General features: G+C 41.0%; 1 protein-coding gene across 3 annotated transcripts; it reads left to right on the top strand.

Annotated features, from left to right (window-relative positions):
• The first annotated feature begins 96 nt into the window (after positions 1 to 96).
• LOC115207612 (opioid growth factor receptor-like protein 1) lies at positions 97 to 15,923 on the top strand. Of its 3 annotated transcripts, none has more exons than XM_029774880.1 (10): positions 97 to 507; positions 706 to 935; positions 1,421 to 1,456; positions 1,914 to 1,979; positions 4,300 to 4,338; positions 4,497 to 4,551; positions 4,628 to 4,706; positions 5,078 to 5,144; positions 14,484 to 14,632; positions 14,779 to 15,923. In XM_029774880.1, the coding sequence occupies exons 1-10, from the start codon at positions 342 to 344 to the stop codon at positions 15,812 to 15,814; spliced, it is 1,923 nt and encodes a 640-aa protein (XP_029630740.1). In that variant the 5' UTR covers positions 97 to 341; the 3' UTR covers positions 15,815 to 15,923. The 3 variants fall into 3 exon arrangements, with proteins under 3 accessions (XP_029630740.1, XP_029630739.1, XP_029630738.1); XM_029774879.1 differs by having other exon boundaries at positions 541 to 935; XM_029774878.1 differs by having other exon boundaries at positions 97 to 935.
• The last annotated feature ends 768 nt before the right edge of the window (positions 15,924 to 16,691 follow it).

Genomic DNA, 16,691 nt, shown 5'->3' with positions numbered 1-16,691 from the left:
TTGGCGGTTACCAAACCCATATCAGTCAGCTGTAAACTGGATTGGCTGGTGTTTATGACTTCTTGCAAATGCTGTTGGAGGCACATGACGTAGTAAAACAAAAGTGAAACTGTACAGACATTCTCCGAATCCAAATGCAAGATAGCGTGGTGGCTCTCGTGGATTAATCAATCATAAACCAATCTTTGTTAACCTTTAGAACATTTTCAATAGGCTACAGAGTACATTATTTTGTTATTAGGGAAAGGGCGCGGCAGAGTTAGTGGGCGTCCAGTGATAATAGGAAGAGAGCTGGCCCGAGCAGTAAGTAGTTTACTAAATTGAGACGACAACTTTTTAGGATGCGTCGCAGGTTTGAACGGCTGTGTCCATTTTTCCTGGTTCCAGTTCTCTCCTACTTACCCTGGAGATTGATCGTGGAAAATAGTTTTGCTTGGTTTTTGGAACGCACAGGGAGATGTATCTTGCCAAATGATCCTGACAGTCCAGAATCCTTTCCCAGTGAAGGAGTGGGGAGTCCAGAGTCCCTTCCCAGTGAAGGAGTGGGGAGTCCAGAGTCCCTTCCCAGTGAAGGAGTGGGGAGTCCAGAGTCCCTTCCCAGTGAAGGAGTGGGGAGTCCAGAGTCCCTTCCTAGTGGAAGTGTGAGGAGTCCAGAATCCCTTCCCAGTGAAGGAGTGGGGAGTCCAGAATCCCTTCCCAGTGAAGGAGTGGGGAGTCCAGAGTCCCTTCCCAGTGGAAGTGTGGGGAGTCCAGAATCCCATTTTAGTGAAGAAGTGGAGAGTCCAGAAACCATTCTCAGTGGAGAAGTGGAGCTTCGGGTTCTCAGGTCAGCTAGGTCATATGATGTTGAAGACACGGATGAGTACTACTGCGAGTACGACTCGACATGGGAGGATGCTCCAAACAAAGGAACCAGTCGTCAAAAGTCCCAACATGTACGTACACAGGCCCCTGGGCCCTGATCACATTTTTTTTTTGTGTGGACTCTCAGCAGATGAGTTTAGAATACTGTAGCCCAGGGGTATTCAACTCTTCCCCTATGAGGTCCGGAACCTGCTGGATTTCTGTTCTACCTGATAATTAACTGTAGCCACCTGGTGTCCCAGGTCTAAGTCAGTCCCTGATTCGAAGGGAACAATGGAAAAATGCAGTGGAACTGGCTTTGAGGTCCAGAGTTGAGGGCTGTAGCCTATCATTAAAAGTATCTTATTTGTACCAATGTAGGCCTAGAATAATGGTAACAGAATATTATTAACTAATCCTTTAGAATTTTCTGACAAAAATAATTTAAAATGCTTGGTTCAATGGCTTATACGTGTGCTCTGTCATATGCCCAAATCTTCAGATAATTTTAAGACCTCAACAGATTATGATTCACTACTGTTCTTTGTACCTCATTCTCACTGTTGCATTTCCTCAGGAGTGGGCACACCAGTACACCGGTTGGTCGCAAAAAGTAAGTGTTATGCTCTGATACATTGAGAATCAGGGTTTTGGGACAACATTTATAATATATTTTAATATACGATATATAATATATTATATTTATTTAACCATTATTGCATTTGTACAACATTGCATCTCATATTGAGTAGCCTAAAGCTATTGCTCACTAATCAAAGCTCCGCCAAGGGGTTAGGAATACTGATGTATTATGTCTGTCTATGTGAAGATCTCTATCTTTAACTTCTAGATATATAAAATGGATATGACTGATAAAGTCTGCTGTAGGCCTATGTCAGTAGCCAAGTAGAATGATTGCCGGCCTATGCAGCTAGTGAAATTTTCCTTCCAAGTTTTTGTTTCACTGTACATACTGCTTGAGCTCAAACATGTGGGCCTATCAGTATTGTTTAGGCCAGGTGTTTCCATAACTGCCATTTTATGAACTCATGAAGTGAATGTGTTTTTAGTCACACAGGTTTAACAGATTCAAAAGTGCAGCAAAGGATATGCAAAAGTACAGGCATGATTATCCAGTAAGTCATTATTCTCTTCAATCTTACACAATTTATGCTATTTCATATAAATCCACCTGATAATGATGGTGTGCCGCAGGCTGCATTATCAATCCTAATGCAGTTCTATTGCTGTTAATCATTCACTCTTAGAAAAAAGCTGCTGAGTGGAACCACATAGGATTCTTCGGTTTGTCCCCATAGGTAGTGGTGTAGTGCAATTATTTTAGGTGAGGGAGCAACAACAAAAAAACAGTTAATGACAGTCATCATTTCCTCAATCAAAGTTTGTACCTACAGATGTAGCCTATTGAATAACCTAGCATTATAGAACAGCGCTCTCTAACCCCTGTTCCTGGAGAGCTATCCTCCTGTAGGTTTTCACTCCAACCCCAGTTGTAAGTAACCTGATTCATGTTATAAACCAGCTAATTATTAGAATCAGGTGTGCTCGATTAGGGTTAGAATGACCAAGTAGTGAACATAAAACATTACTACGTAGAATTGTAGGAAATCTATTTTTAAACAGCCATAAAATCAAGCTTTTGGTGTGGTGTATTCATACATCTCAATAAACTATAACCTACATGCATTATTACCTCTTAACTTGGCCCAATTCACATTTCCAATTTCCCACCCTGGCATACCAAGCTACAACGGGCCCAGCGTCCCAATAGCCAATAGAGGCTAAATATCCCAAGGATGGCTACAGCAACTTCCAGAGTGGGTCAGGCTCCTTGGGCTTTGCGGTCGCCACTCTGGTTTGTGTGTCCTTGGCAGAACAGTGTCACCGTAACCAAGTGGTCACATATCGTTCTGTGTTCCACTGCGCAAAGGGGGTCCGTGGAGTTTTCTGAACTTCAAGGCAGACACAGCATAAATTTAGATGTTTTTTTTCTACGTTCTGATTGGCCAAGTGGTCAAGCGTCCGACAGGCCTCCACAGTTCACACACGTAGCCTGTAGTTCTCCATCATTCTCGCCACTGCCAGAGAGAAGACAGGGAATACGCCACCATTTACCTACCTCAAGGCTGCTAAATAGTTCTACCAAGAACCCTTTTATCATCTGAATGGTTCCTCCAGCCATATTAGGCTTTACAATTAAACTCTTTATGACAATCAATACAGTATCACAAGGCCTTTCTTTGAGGGCCTAGTTATACCCTAACACAAGGGGTGTTAGGAAACTCCTGGTTTACAGACCACATCAGGCTGCAAGTCACATCATGCTGGCTTGCAAAGTGATATGTAATTCCTATTTGAATCCAGCCAAAGTGAGTATATCTAACAATTGTAACTTTTAATCACCCAAAACATGCTTTCAGAATGATTGCCAGGGTAGGGAAGATTGATAGGTGAGACTACTTAAATAATCAAAACTGTGACAACCATCTCAGTAACGGGAGCAATACAGAAGGTATTCAAACCACTTCACTTTTTACACCCTCAATTGTAATTGATTCAATTTAGATTTTTTTGGTCACTGGCCTACACACAATACCCCATAATGTCAATTATGTAAAATAATATATATCATTAAAATGAAAAGCTGAAATGTTTTGAGTCAATAAGTTTTCAAACCCTTTGATATGGCAAGTCTAAATAAGTTCAGGAGTAAAACTTTGTCACATAATAAGTTGCATGGACTGTTAGTGCAATAATAGTGCTTAACGTGATTTTGAATGACTACCTCATCTCTGTACCCCACACATGCAATTATCTGTAAGATCCCTCAGTCAAGCAGGGAATTTCAAAAATAGATTCAACCACAAAGACCAGGGAGGTTTTCCAACGCCTCACAAAGAGGCTATTGGTAGATGGGATAAAATAAAGCAGACATTGAATATCCCTTTGATCATGGTGAAGTTATTAATTATACATTGGATGGTGTATCAACCAACCCAGTCACTACAAAGATACAGGTGTCCTTCCTAACTCAGTTGCCGGAGAGGAAGGACACCGCGCAGGGATTTCACCATGAGCCCAATGGTGACTTTTAAACAGTTACAGAGTTTAATTGCTGTGATAGGAGAAAACTGAGGATGGATTAACAACATTTTAGTTACTCCATAATACTAACCTAATTGACAGAAGCCTTCTTGCCTTCCAAGAAACCATCAAAGAACCCTTTCTTCCAAAAACGGTTCTTAGGATGTTAAAGTTTCTAGGTAGAACCCTTTACCTTACAAAGAACCCTCATCTTCCTAAAAGGGTTCTTTAGATAAAAACAGTTCTTGGTGGAACCCTATCCCTCCGCAAATAACTCTTTTTGAACCTGTTTTTCTAAGAGTGTAGTCAGTAGCTGGTACAGTCTTTAGCACTTGGTTCTTGTTTCCACAGGAGCGTAGATCAAACTTGTACTTCGGCGGGCAACAACAAGTAAATAAGTTCTCATTCCCTTGTGTAATACATGGAAAAACTGAATGATTTAAATAATAATTTCACTATCCAATTCCTCTATAATTCTTGTACTGTTTTGATACAACTCTCTGAGAAATATCCCCATTTCTGAATTTGCATTGCTTTTTCCCCCTCAGGATGATATGCCTAATTTACAGTTCTACCGTGAACAAATACCCTCCTCCCCTGATGGTAATGTATTTACTGTTTCTTTGAGTGCAGTTTCGATTTTACAATACTTTTTTATTGTAACCTTTGCTCTGATTAGGTGTCTTCATTGAGGACTTTCACAATAATTGGAACAGGCAATATTTAAAACTGGAAAGAGTTCACTCATACATCCAATGGTTAGTTTCCTTTACATTTATATGGGCTTTCAATTATTTTTATTTAGAATATTAATTGTTATAATACAATTCTTTAAAATGAGTGTGTGTGTGTGTGTGTGTGTGTGTGTGTGTCTGTGTATGTATATATGTATGTATATGTGTGTGTGTGTGTGTGTGTGTGTGTGTATATGTATGTATGTATATATATATATATATGTATGTATGTGTCTGTGTATGTATATATGTGTGTATATGTATATGTGTGTGTGTATATATGTATGTATATATATATATATATATATATATATATATATATATATATATATATATATATATATATATATATATATATATATATATATATATATTTAAACAAACATTTATTTCAGGTTGTTCCCTCTTCAAGAACCAGGAATGAATAATCAAGCCAAGGAACTCACCATAAAGGAAATTGAGGTACTTCTAGTAGTTTCTTTGAGCAAGGAACAAGGAAATGTTCTTTACATACTGCATTTACATAGAGGCAACTACGAAAATAAAGGAAATACAAGAGTAAATGGGGGATACAAAGTATATTGAAAGCAGGTGCTTTCACAAAGGTGTCGTTCCTGGGTTAATTAAGCAATTAACATCCCATCATGCTTAGGGTCATGTATAAAAATGCCCAGTTGCCCATTATTTTGGCTAACATGGCTAGAAGAGATCTCAGTGACTTTGAAAGAGGGGTCTCAAAGGAGAATAGGAGGTTTAAAGTGTGTGTGTCATCAGATCTTAACCCAAATTCTGGAGCGGCGCCTGAGAAAGCGTTTTCCACCACCATCAACAAAACACCAAATGATGGAATTTTTCATAGAAGAATGGTGTCGCATCCCTCCAATATAGGTCCAGACACATGTGAAATCTATGCCAAGGAGCATTGAAGATGTTATGGCGGCTCGTGGTGGCCCAACGCACTATCAAATCGAATCAAATGTTATTTGTCACATGCTTCATGAACAACCGGTGTAGACTAACACTGAAATGCTTACTTTGTGGCCCTTCCCAACAATGCAGAGACAAGATGAGATTATAATAATAATAGAAAGATGGTAACACAAGGAATAAATACACAATGAGTAACAATAAGTTGGCTATACACAGGGGGTACAAGTACCGAGTTGATGTGCAGTGGTACGAGGAAATTGAGGTAGATATGTACATATAAGTAGAGGTAAAGTGACTAGGCAACAGGATAGATAATAAACAGTAGCAACAGCGTATGTGATTAGTATGGAAGTGTGTGTGTGGCAACAGTATGCCTGTGTGTACAGTTGAAGTCTGAAGTTTACATACACCTTAGCCAAATACATTTAAACTCAGTTTTTCACAATTCCTGACATTTAATCCTAGTAAAAATTCCCTGTCTTAGGATCACCACTTTATTTTAAGAATGTGAAATGTCAGAATAATAGTAGGGAGAATTATTTATTTCAGCTTTTATTTCTTTCATCTCATTCCCAGTGGGTCAGAAGTTTACATACACTCAATTAGTATTTGGTAGCATTGCCTTTAAATTGTTTAACTTGGGTCAAACATTTCGGGTAGCCTTCCACAAGCGTCCCACAATAAGTTGAGTGAATTTTGGCCCATTCCTCCTGACAGAGCTGGTGTAACTGAGTCAGGTTTGTAGGCCTCCTTGCTCGCACACGCTTTTTCAGTTCTGCTCACAAATGTTCTATGGTATTGAGGTCAGGGCTTTCTGATGGCCACTCCAATACCTTGACTTTGTTGTCCTTAAGCCATTTTGCCACAACTTTAGAAGTATGCTTGGGTCATTGTCCATATGGAAGACCCATTTGCGACCAAGCTTTAACTTCCTGACTGATGTCTTGAGATGTTGCTTCAATATATCCACATCATTTTCCTTTCTCATGATGCCATCTATTTTGTGAAGTGCACCAGTCCAGCAAAGCACCCCCACAACATGATGCTGCCACCACCGTGCTTCACAGTTGGGATGGTGTTCTTCGGCTTGTAAGCCTCCCCCTTTTTCCTCCAAACATAACGATGGTCATTATGGCCAGACAGTTCTATTTTAGTTTCATCAGACGAGGACATTTCTCCAAAAAGTACAATCTTTGTCCCCATGTGCAGTTGCAAACCGTAGTCTGGCTTTTATATGACGGTTTTGGAGCAGTGGCTTCTTCCTTGCTGAGCGGCCTTTCAGGTTATGTCGATATAGGACTCGTTTTACTGTGGATATAGATACTTATGTACCTGTTTCCTTCAGCATCTTCACAAGGTCCTTTGCTGTTGTTCTGGGTTTGATTTGCACTTATCGCACCAAAGTACGTTCATCTCTAGGAGACAGAAAACGTCTCCTTCCTGAGCGGTATGACCGCTGCGTGGTCCTATGGTGTTTATACTTGCGTACTATTGTTTGTACAGATGAACGTGGTACCTTCAGGCGTTTGGAAATTGCTCCCAAGGATGAGCCAGACTTGTGGAGGTCTACAAAAAATATTCTGAGGTCTTGGCTGATTTCTTTTGATTTTCCCATGATGTCAAGCAAAGAGGCACAGAGTTTGAAGGTAGGCCTTGAAATACATCCACAGGTGCACCTCCAATTGGCTCAAATGATGTCACTTAGCCTATTAGAAGCTTCTAAAGCCATGACATCATTTTCTGGAATTTTCCAAGCTGTTTAAAGGCACAGTCAACTTAGTGTATGTAAACTTCTGACCCACTGAAATTTTGATACAGTGAATTAAAAGTTAAATAATCTGTCTGTAAACAATTGTTGGAAAAATTGCTTGTGACACAAAGTAGAAGTCCTAGCCGACTTGCCAAAACTATAGTTTGTCAGCAAGAAATGTGTGGAGTAGTTGAAACACTTAGGTTGGAGTCATTAAACTCGTTTATGTAAACTTCCGACTTAAACTGTTCATGTTATATGTGAATGTGTGTGTGTGTGTGTGTGTGTGTGTGTGTGTGTAGAGTCAAAAGAGTTCGTGCAAAAAGAAGTCAATGCAGATAGTTAACCACATAGCTTCTGGACTATTTAGCAGTCTTATGGCTTGGGGGCAGAAGCTGTTCAGGGTCCTGTTGGTTCCAGACTTGGTGCATCGGTACTCCTTGCCGTGCGGTAGCAGAGAGAACAGTCTATGAATTGGGTGGCAGGAGTCTTTGACAATTTTTAGGGCCTTCCTCTGACACCGCCTGGTATAGAGGTCCGAGATGGTAGGGAGCTTGACCCCAGTGATGTTCTTGGCCGTATGCATTACACTCTATAGCGCCTTGTGGTCGGATGTGAAGCAGTTGCCATACCAAGTGTTGATGTGGCCAGTCAAGATTCTCTCAATGTAGAACTTTTTGAGGATCTGAGGGCCCATGCCATATCTTTTCTGTCTTGGGGGGTTTGGACCATGATAGTTTGTTGGTGATGTGGACACCAAGGAACTTAACTCTCAACTCACTCCACTACAGCCCCGTCGATGTTAATGGGGGCCTGTTTGGCCAACCTTTTCCTGTAGTCCACGATCAGCTCCTTTGTCTTGCTCACATTGAGGGAGAGGTTGTTGTCCTGGCACCACACTGTCAGTTCTCTGACCTTCTCCCTATAGGCTGTCTCATCGTTGTCGGTGATCAGGCCTACCACTGTTGTATTGTCAGCAAACTTAACGATGGTGTTGGAGTCGTGTTTGGCCACGCAGTCGTGGGTGAACAGGGAGTACAGGAGGGGACTAAGTACACAGCCCTGAGGGTCCCCAGTGTTGAGGATCAGCATGGCAGACGTGTTGTTGCCTACCCTTACCACCTGGGGCGGCCCATCCAGGATCCAGTTGCATACCGCCCCAACAGATCTGCAGATGAAAAAATCTCAATCGCACTCCACCCTGCCCTTACCCACCTGGACAAAAGGAACACCTATGTTCATTGACTACAGCTCAGCGTTCAATTGACATTCACAACTACAGTACCGTGCAAAAGTATTCACCCCCTTGCTGTTTTTCCTATTTTGTTGCATTACAACATGTCATTTAAATGGATTTTTATTTGGATTTCATGTAATGGACATACACAAAATAGTCGAAATTGGTGAAGTGAAATGAAAAAGATTACTTGTTCCAAAGAAAAAATTAATAACAAAAGGAAAAGCGGTGTGTGCATATGTATTCATCCTCTTTGCTATGACGCCCCTAAATAAGATCTGGTGCAACCAATTATCTTCAGAAGTCACATAATGAATTAAATAAAGTCCACCTGTGTGCAATCGAAGTGTCACATGATCTGTCACATGATCTCAGTATATATACACCTGTTCTGAAAGGCCCTAGAGTCTGCAACACCACTAAGCAAGGGGCATCACCAAACAAGCGGCACCATGAAGACCAAGGACCTCTCCAAACAAGTCAGGGACAAAGTTGTGGAGAAGTACAGATCAGGGTTGGGTTCTAAAAAAATATCCGTAACTTTGAACATCCCACAGAGCACAATGAAATTGAAAGAATATGGAACAACAACAAACCTGCCAAGAGAGGACCGCCCACCAAAACTCACGGACCAGACAAGGAGGGCATTAATCAGAGAGGCAACAAAGAGACCAAAGATAACCCTGAAGGAGCTGCAAAGCTCCACAGCGGAGATTGGAGTATCTGTACATAGGACCACTTGAAGCAGTACACTCCACAGAGCTGGGCTTTACGGAAAAGTGGCCAGAAAAAAAGCCATTGCTTAAAGAAAAAAATAAGCAAACATGTTTGGTGTTCGCCAAAAGGCATGTGGGGGACTCCCCAAACGTATGCAAGAAGGTACTCTGGTCAGATGAGACTAAAATGTTGCTTTTTGGCCATCAAGGAAAACACTATGTCTGGCACAAACCCAACACCTCTCATCACTCCAAGAACACCATCCCCACAGTGAAGTATGGAGGGGGCAGCATCATGCTGTGGGGATGTTTTTCATCAGCAGGGACTGAGAAACTGGTCAGAATTTAAGGAATGATGGATGGCGCTAAATACAGGGAAATTCTTGAGGGAAACCGGTTTCAGAGGTTCACCTTCCAACAGGACAATGACCCTAAGCATACTGCTAAAGCAACACTTGAGTGGTTTAAGGGGAAACATTTAAATGTCTTGGAATGGCCTAGTCAAAGCCCAGACCTCAATTCAATTGAGAATCTGTGGTATGACTTAAATATTGCTGTACACCAGCAAGGAACCCATCCAACTTGAAGGAGCTGGAGCAGTTTTGCTGGGCAAAAATCCCAGTGGCTAGATGTGCCAAGCTTATAGAGACTTACCCCAAGAGACTTGCAGCTTTAATTACTGAAAAAGATGTCTCTACAAAGTATTGACTTTGGGGGGGTGAATAGTTATGCACGCTCAAGTTTTCTGTTTCTTTTTGTCTTATTTCTTGTTTGTTTCACAATAAAAAAATATTTTGCATCTTCAAAGTGCTAGGCATGTTGTGTAAATCAAATGATACAACCCCCCCAAAAAAATCTATTTTAATTCCAGGTTGTAAGGCAACAGAATAGGAAAAATGCCAAGAGAGTTGAATACTTTCGCAAGGCACTTTATGTGAGAATGCTGTTCATTGACTACAGCTCAGCGTTCAATGTGAATGTTTAAAGGTCTTGCTCACATCGGCTACCGAGAGCAATATCACACAGTCATCCAGAACATGGGCCTGTTCTCAGTGTTGCTTGCCTCGAAGCAACCATAAAAGGCATTTAGCTCGTACGGTAGGCTCGCATCACAGGGCAGCTCGCGTCTGGGTTTCCCTTTTGTAGTCTGTAATAGTTTTCGAGCCCTGCCACATCCGACGAGCGTCAGAGCCAGTGTAGTAGGATTCGATCATAATCCTGTGTTGACGCTTTGCTTGTTTGATGGTTTGTCTGAGGGCATAGCGGGATTTCTTATAAGCATCTGGATTAGTGTACCATTCCTTGAAAGCGGCAGCTCTAGCCTTTAGCTCGATGCGGATGTTGGCTGTAATCCATGGCTTCTGGTTGGGATATGTACGTACAGTCACTGTGGGGACGACATTGTCAATGCGCTTATTGATGAAGCCGATGACTTCATTGGAGCCATTGGATGAATCCCGGCACATATTCCAGTCTGGCTAGCAAAACAGTCCTGTAGCATAGCATCCGAGTCATCTGACCACTTCCGTATTGAACGAGTCACTGGTAATTCCTGCTTCTGTTTTTGCTTGTAAGCAGGAATCGGGAGGATAGAATTATGGTCAGATTTACCAATTGGAGGGCAGGGGAGAGCTTTGTATGCATCTCTGTGTGTGGAGTAAAGGTGGTCTAGGATTCTTTTCCCTGGTTGCAAATGTGACATGCTGGTAAAAATGTTGTAAAACTGATTTAAGTTTGCCTGCATTAAAGTCCATGGCCACTAGGAGCGCCGCTTCTGGGTGAGCATTTTCTTGTTTGCTTATGGCCTTAGTGCCAGCATCGGTCTGTGGTGACAAATAGACTGCTACGAATAATATAGATGAGAACTCTCTTGGTAGATAGTGTGGTCTACAGCTTATCATAAGGTACTCTACCTCAGGCGAGCAATACCTTGAGACTTCTTTTAATATTAGACATTGCGCACCATTGACAAAAAGACACACACCCTAGTCTTACCAGATGTGGCTTTTTCTCTGTTCTGCCGGTGCATTGAAAATCCCCCCAGCTCTATTTTGTCTGTGTCGACGTTCAGCCACGACTCAGTGAAACATAAGATATTACAGTTTTTAATGCCCCATTGGTGGGATAATCGTAATCGTAGGTCATCAATTTTACTTTCCAATGATTGCATGTTAGCAAGTAGAACGGATGGCAGTGGGAGTTTACTCGCTCGCCAACGAATTATCCAAAGGCAGCCCGACCTGCGCCCTCTTTTCCTCCGTCTTTTCTTCACGCAAATGACGGGGATTTGGGCCTGTTCCCGGGAAAGCAGTATATCCTTCTCGTCGGACTCGTTAAAGAAAAAAGATTCTTCCAGTTCGTGGTGAGTAATCTCTGTTCTGATGTCCAGCAGCAACATTATGTACAAAATAAGTTACAAGTGGGTCCAAGGTGTCTGGGGTGATGGTGTTGATGTGAGCCATGACCAGCCTTTCAAAGCATTTCATGGCTACAGATGTGAGTGACACGGAGCGATAGTCATTTTGCCAGGTTTCCTTGGTGTACTTGGGCACAGGGACTATGGTGATCTGCTTGAAACATGTAGGTATTACAGACTGGGTCAGGGAGAGGTTAAAAATGTCAGTGAAGCATACACTTTCCAACTGGTCAGTGAATACTCTGAGTACGTGTCCTGGTATTCCATCAGGCCCCGCATCCTTGTGAATATTAACCTGTTTAAAGGTCTTACACACATTGGCTACGGAGAGCAAGATCACACAGTCTTCCGGAACAGCTGGTGCTCTGATGCATAGTTCAGAGCAGAGTTTTTTTTTAGGGGGGGTAGATCAGCTTTAATATTGCAGATCAGTTGTGGCTTCCATTGATGTAATTGTCTGCTTAATTTCCAATACCCCATATATATATATATATATATATATATATATATACATTTATTTTTTTCCCCCCCAACCCTACCACCCCTCCCCTAATTGGAGTAAACTAATGGACAACAACACTTAGGTTTCTACTTCCATCTTATACATACTAAATACATTTTTCAGACACAGTATATTTTACAATAGTTACTGTATCTTTTGTTTGTTTTTAGTCCCATCCTTCAGCTACTCTCAACCTCGCCCATCTATCTCTGAAGACCATCCAGTTTTTATTTCTGTTTGCCTTCTATTTTTCAACTGTGCTGTGATGTTTCACAAAACTTCTGAACCTTTCTATTCTCATAGTTTCTACAGATTGTAAATTGAAAAATTTTAAGAGTATTATTATATTATTGATCAATTGACTATGACTTTTCAAATAACCATGCAGTGCTATTTGCAGAGTTAGCTCCAGGTAAATCATTTTAATTGAAAAACTTTTGAATCTGGCATCAGTTTGTGTATCAGTTCATAAACAATGTGCCATGGAATCGGAACATCGAAAATCTCTTCCCAACTATTTTGCAATCTATATGGCACAGCTGTCAATTTATTGGTCCTTAAATGCAGCTGGTATACTTTTTATTTATCACACCTTTAACCAATTTTGGTCTTTAATGCAGGGCCGACAGACAAGTTCCCTACTTTCCCCACCTTCCTTCTCTTCCATTTTTGCGGTAATGCTGCAATTAGTTGGTTGTAATTTTGGGTCGAGCAGACATTTCCATATATTTTTGTTAGCTGAATGTGTGTCATAACTTCACCAGTCCTATTTATGATATAATTTACAAAGATTATCATTTTTATCAATGAGTATATTTGAGTTTAACCATAATAATAGTTTTCTGGTGGATTAAACTGAAATTGCAACCAACTTTCTATGGCTTGTTTCATTTTCAAATAACCTGAAAGTAAGAGCTTGTAATCTGAATAAAGGGAAAAAGCCATTCTTGAACATGATGTGAGACATTGTTACTAATCTGCTAGAGAACCAGTTCAGATTTAAGTATAACTTTTGTAATACTGATGCCTTTAGTGACAGGTCTAATGCTTTGATATTTAATCATTTCTGCCCTCCGAATTCATATTCATTATATAAATGGGCCCGTTCAATTTTGGCTGGTTCAGTGTTGCTTGCCTCGAAGCGAGCATAGAAGGCATTTAGCTCGTCTGGTAGGCTCATTTCACTGGGCAGTTCGGCTGGATTTCCCTTTGAAATCTGTGATAGTTTGCAAGCCCTGCAACATCCAACGAGCGCCAGAACTGGCGTAGTAGGATTTGATCTTAGTCCTGTGTTGGCGCTTTGTATGTTAGATGGCTCGTTGGAGGTCGTAGTGGGATTTCTTATAAACGCCTGGATTAGTGTCCCACTCCTTGAAAGTGGCAGCTTTAGCCTTTAGCTCAGTGCGGATGTTGCCTGTAATCCATGGCTTCTGGTTGGGGTCTGTACGTATGGTCATGCGATTCTGTGTGTGGAGTAAAGATGATCTTGAGTTTTGTTGCCTCTAGTTGCAATGTGACATGCTGGTAAAAATGAGGTAAAAGGGATTTCAGTTTCCCTACAGTAAAATCATTGGCCACGAGAAGCGCCGCCTCTGGATGTGCATTTTCTGGTTTGCTTATGGCCCTATACAGTTTGAGTGCGGTCTTAGTGCCAACATCGGTTTGTGGTGGTAAATAGACAGCTACAAAACATTTGTGTGGTAAATAGTATGTTCTGCATTTTATCATGAGTTATTGTAACTCAGGCGAGCAAATATGTGATGCTTCCCTAAAATTAGAGATCGCACACCAATTGTTGTTGACAAATGGACACACCCCTCCTCCCTTCGTCTTACCTGAGGCTGCCGTCTTGACGATGCATAGAAAAACTAGGGAGATGTATATTATCCTTGTCCCCATTCAGCCATAACTCTAAGAAACATAGAATATTACCATTTTCCAGGTCCTGTTGATAGGATGGTCTCGAATGGAGCTCATCCAGTTTGTTCTCTAGTGACTGCACGTTCACCAATAGAACGGAGAGTACAGGTGGTTTATTAGCTTGAGGTTAGTGATCACTGTTCTGATGTCCAGAAGCTGTTTTCAGTCATAGGAAATTATGGCGGAGACACTGTACCAAAAAAAACTATGCTGGTATTTGCTTTATTTTGTCAGTTACCTGTATGTCATCTATTGACTGGTGGGCTTAGAAATGAATGAAAATATAATTTGTTCATAATTGTTCTGAATGAAAATCTTCTACTTCCTCAGGCTTTCCTTCAAGATGAAACTGCGAAGAAGAGGCTGGTCAAGTCCTACAAGCTCATGCTGGACTTCTACGGCATACAGCTGTCAAATGAAACAACAGGAAACGTGCGACGGGCAAATAACTGGTATAAGAGATTTGACAACCTGAACAGGTTAGCAATTTCTTCATTGGGTCATTTAACTGTTATTTTATAGTGATTGCGATACATAATAGCTACAATTTCAGTTTTCAAATGAACCTTCTGAGAATAACAGTATCCTTGTATTTTTGTTGTTCTTGTGTTTTCGTTCATGATAGAAACACACACAACAACCTGCGCATCACCCGCATCCTGAAGTGCCTGGGCACTCTGGGGTTCCCCCACTACCAGGCCCCACTGGTCCACTTCTTCTTGGAGGAAACTCTTGTCAAAGGCAACCTGTACAATGTGAAAGAGAGTGTGCTCAACTACTTCATATTCGCTGTTCGTGATAAGCAACAACGCAGGGAATTAGTTGAGTATGCCTACAAGCACTATGAGCCCAAACATGAGTTTGTGTGGTGCCCCAAGAAGATCCAGATGACTTTCTCAAATGGAGAAGAATTCTCAGATAATAAGCAAACAATGGCAGGCCATTACCAGCATGGTAACTACTTAGATGACAGAGATGTCAGTGACGACCTATCCATTCCTCCTGGTTCCATTCGGGACCCTGTTCCAAGATTAGTTTCCCCAAAAAATTGTGATTTGGCCCCTGAGCGTGCATCAATTAGGCATTATGAAGATGTTCCAAAGTATGTAGCTACTGGCTCTACAGGGCACTCACATACTGCCCAAGGTAATGTAAAGACTCGGTCCCCCACCAAAGATGTTTTAAATAATCAGGGAAATGAGAAAATAGAGAGTGCACCCACTAAAGATTCAGAAGGCAAGAACAATTCAGTGAAAGAGCCACTTAAAGAGGTTTCACTGAGTCAGTTAAAGACTGAATGCTCAGCAATTGAGCAATCTACTCAAGAGGTATCCCAGAGCCCGGATAAGACCACTGAGGGTCAAGCCATAGACCCATGTCCTAAAGACCCATCCCAGAGCCAGGTTCAGACCACTGAGGGTCAAGCCATAGACCCATGTCCTAAAGACCCATCCCAGAGCCAGGTTCAGACCACTGAGGGTCCAGCCATAGAGCTATCTCCTCATAAGGTACCCCGGAGCAAGGTTAATAAAGCCAGAACCAGAGATGCCCCAAAGAGCTGCCGTGCCAAAAAGCCTAGATTTGGGGAAATTACCAAAACAGTTTCGGAGAGCACCAGTAAAACGCCAAATAAGAATCCTCCTACCAGAGAAAAGCAATAGTATCTGGACATTAAACAGGTGTTTAATGTAACAGTGGAGATATGAATAAGATGAGTGTATTCATCCAAATAGGTAGATTGTGAAGCAACCAGAACCAGAGGGCATAAAAGCAAAGGGGAAGATTTTGATATTTTAATAAAGTATAATGAAATTATAATTTACTTATGTATACTTAGTATCAGTGGTGTAAAGTACTTAAGTAAAAATACTTTAAAGTAATACTGAAGTTGTTTTTTGGGGTATCTGTACTTTATTTTACAATTTATATTTTTACTTCACTACATTTTTACTCCACTACATTCCTAAAGAAAATAATGTACTTTTTACTCCATACATTTTCTATGACACCCAAAAGTACTCGTTACATTTGGAATGCTTAGCGGGACAGGAAAATGGTCCAATTCATGCACTTATCAAGAGAACATCCCTAGTCATCCCTACTGCCTCTGACTCACTAAACACACATGCTTGGTTTGTAAATGATGTCTGAGTGTTGGAGTGTGCCCCTGGCTATCTGTAAATGATGTCTGAGTGTTGGAGTGTGCCCCTTGCTATCTGTAAATGATGTCTGAGTGTTGGAGTGTGCCCCTGGCTATCTGTAAATAAAAACAGAAAAAAATGTCATGTTTCCGTCTGGTTTGCTTAATATAAGGAATTTGAAAGTATTTATATATTTTTGCAATTATATTTACTTTTGATACTTGAGTATATTTAAAACCAAATACTTTTAGAATTTTACTCAAGTAGTATTTTACTGATTTGACTTTCACTTTTACTTGAGTCATTTTCTATTAAGGTATCTTTACCTTTACTCAAGTATGACAATTGGGTACTATATTCACCACTGCTTACTGTAGGTATAAATAGCATAACCATT

This window comes from Salmo trutta, chromosome 14 (assembly GCF_901001165.1).
Source record: "Salmo trutta chromosome 14, fSalTru1.1, whole genome shotgun sequence".
Taxonomy (NCBI): domain Eukaryota; kingdom Metazoa; phylum Chordata; class Actinopteri; order Salmoniformes; family Salmonidae; genus Salmo; species Salmo trutta.
Note: the sequence above shows the minus strand (reverse complement) of the source record. Positions and strands in the feature narration are given on the sequence as shown.

Coding starts and splice junctions, on each gene's coding strand:
- LOC115207612 (XM_029774878.1), top strand. CDS start 342: ATGCGTCGCAGGTTTGAACGGCTGTGTCCATTTTTCCTGGTTCCAGTT. Junction 1,980..4,299: donor AGTACAGGCATGATTATCCA/GTAAGTCATTAT, acceptor TTGTTTCCACAG/GAGCGTAGATCAAACTTGTA. Junction 4,707..5,077: donor GTTCACTCATACATCCAATG/GTTAGTTTCCTT, acceptor CATTTATTTCAG/GTTGTTCCCTCTTCAAGAAC.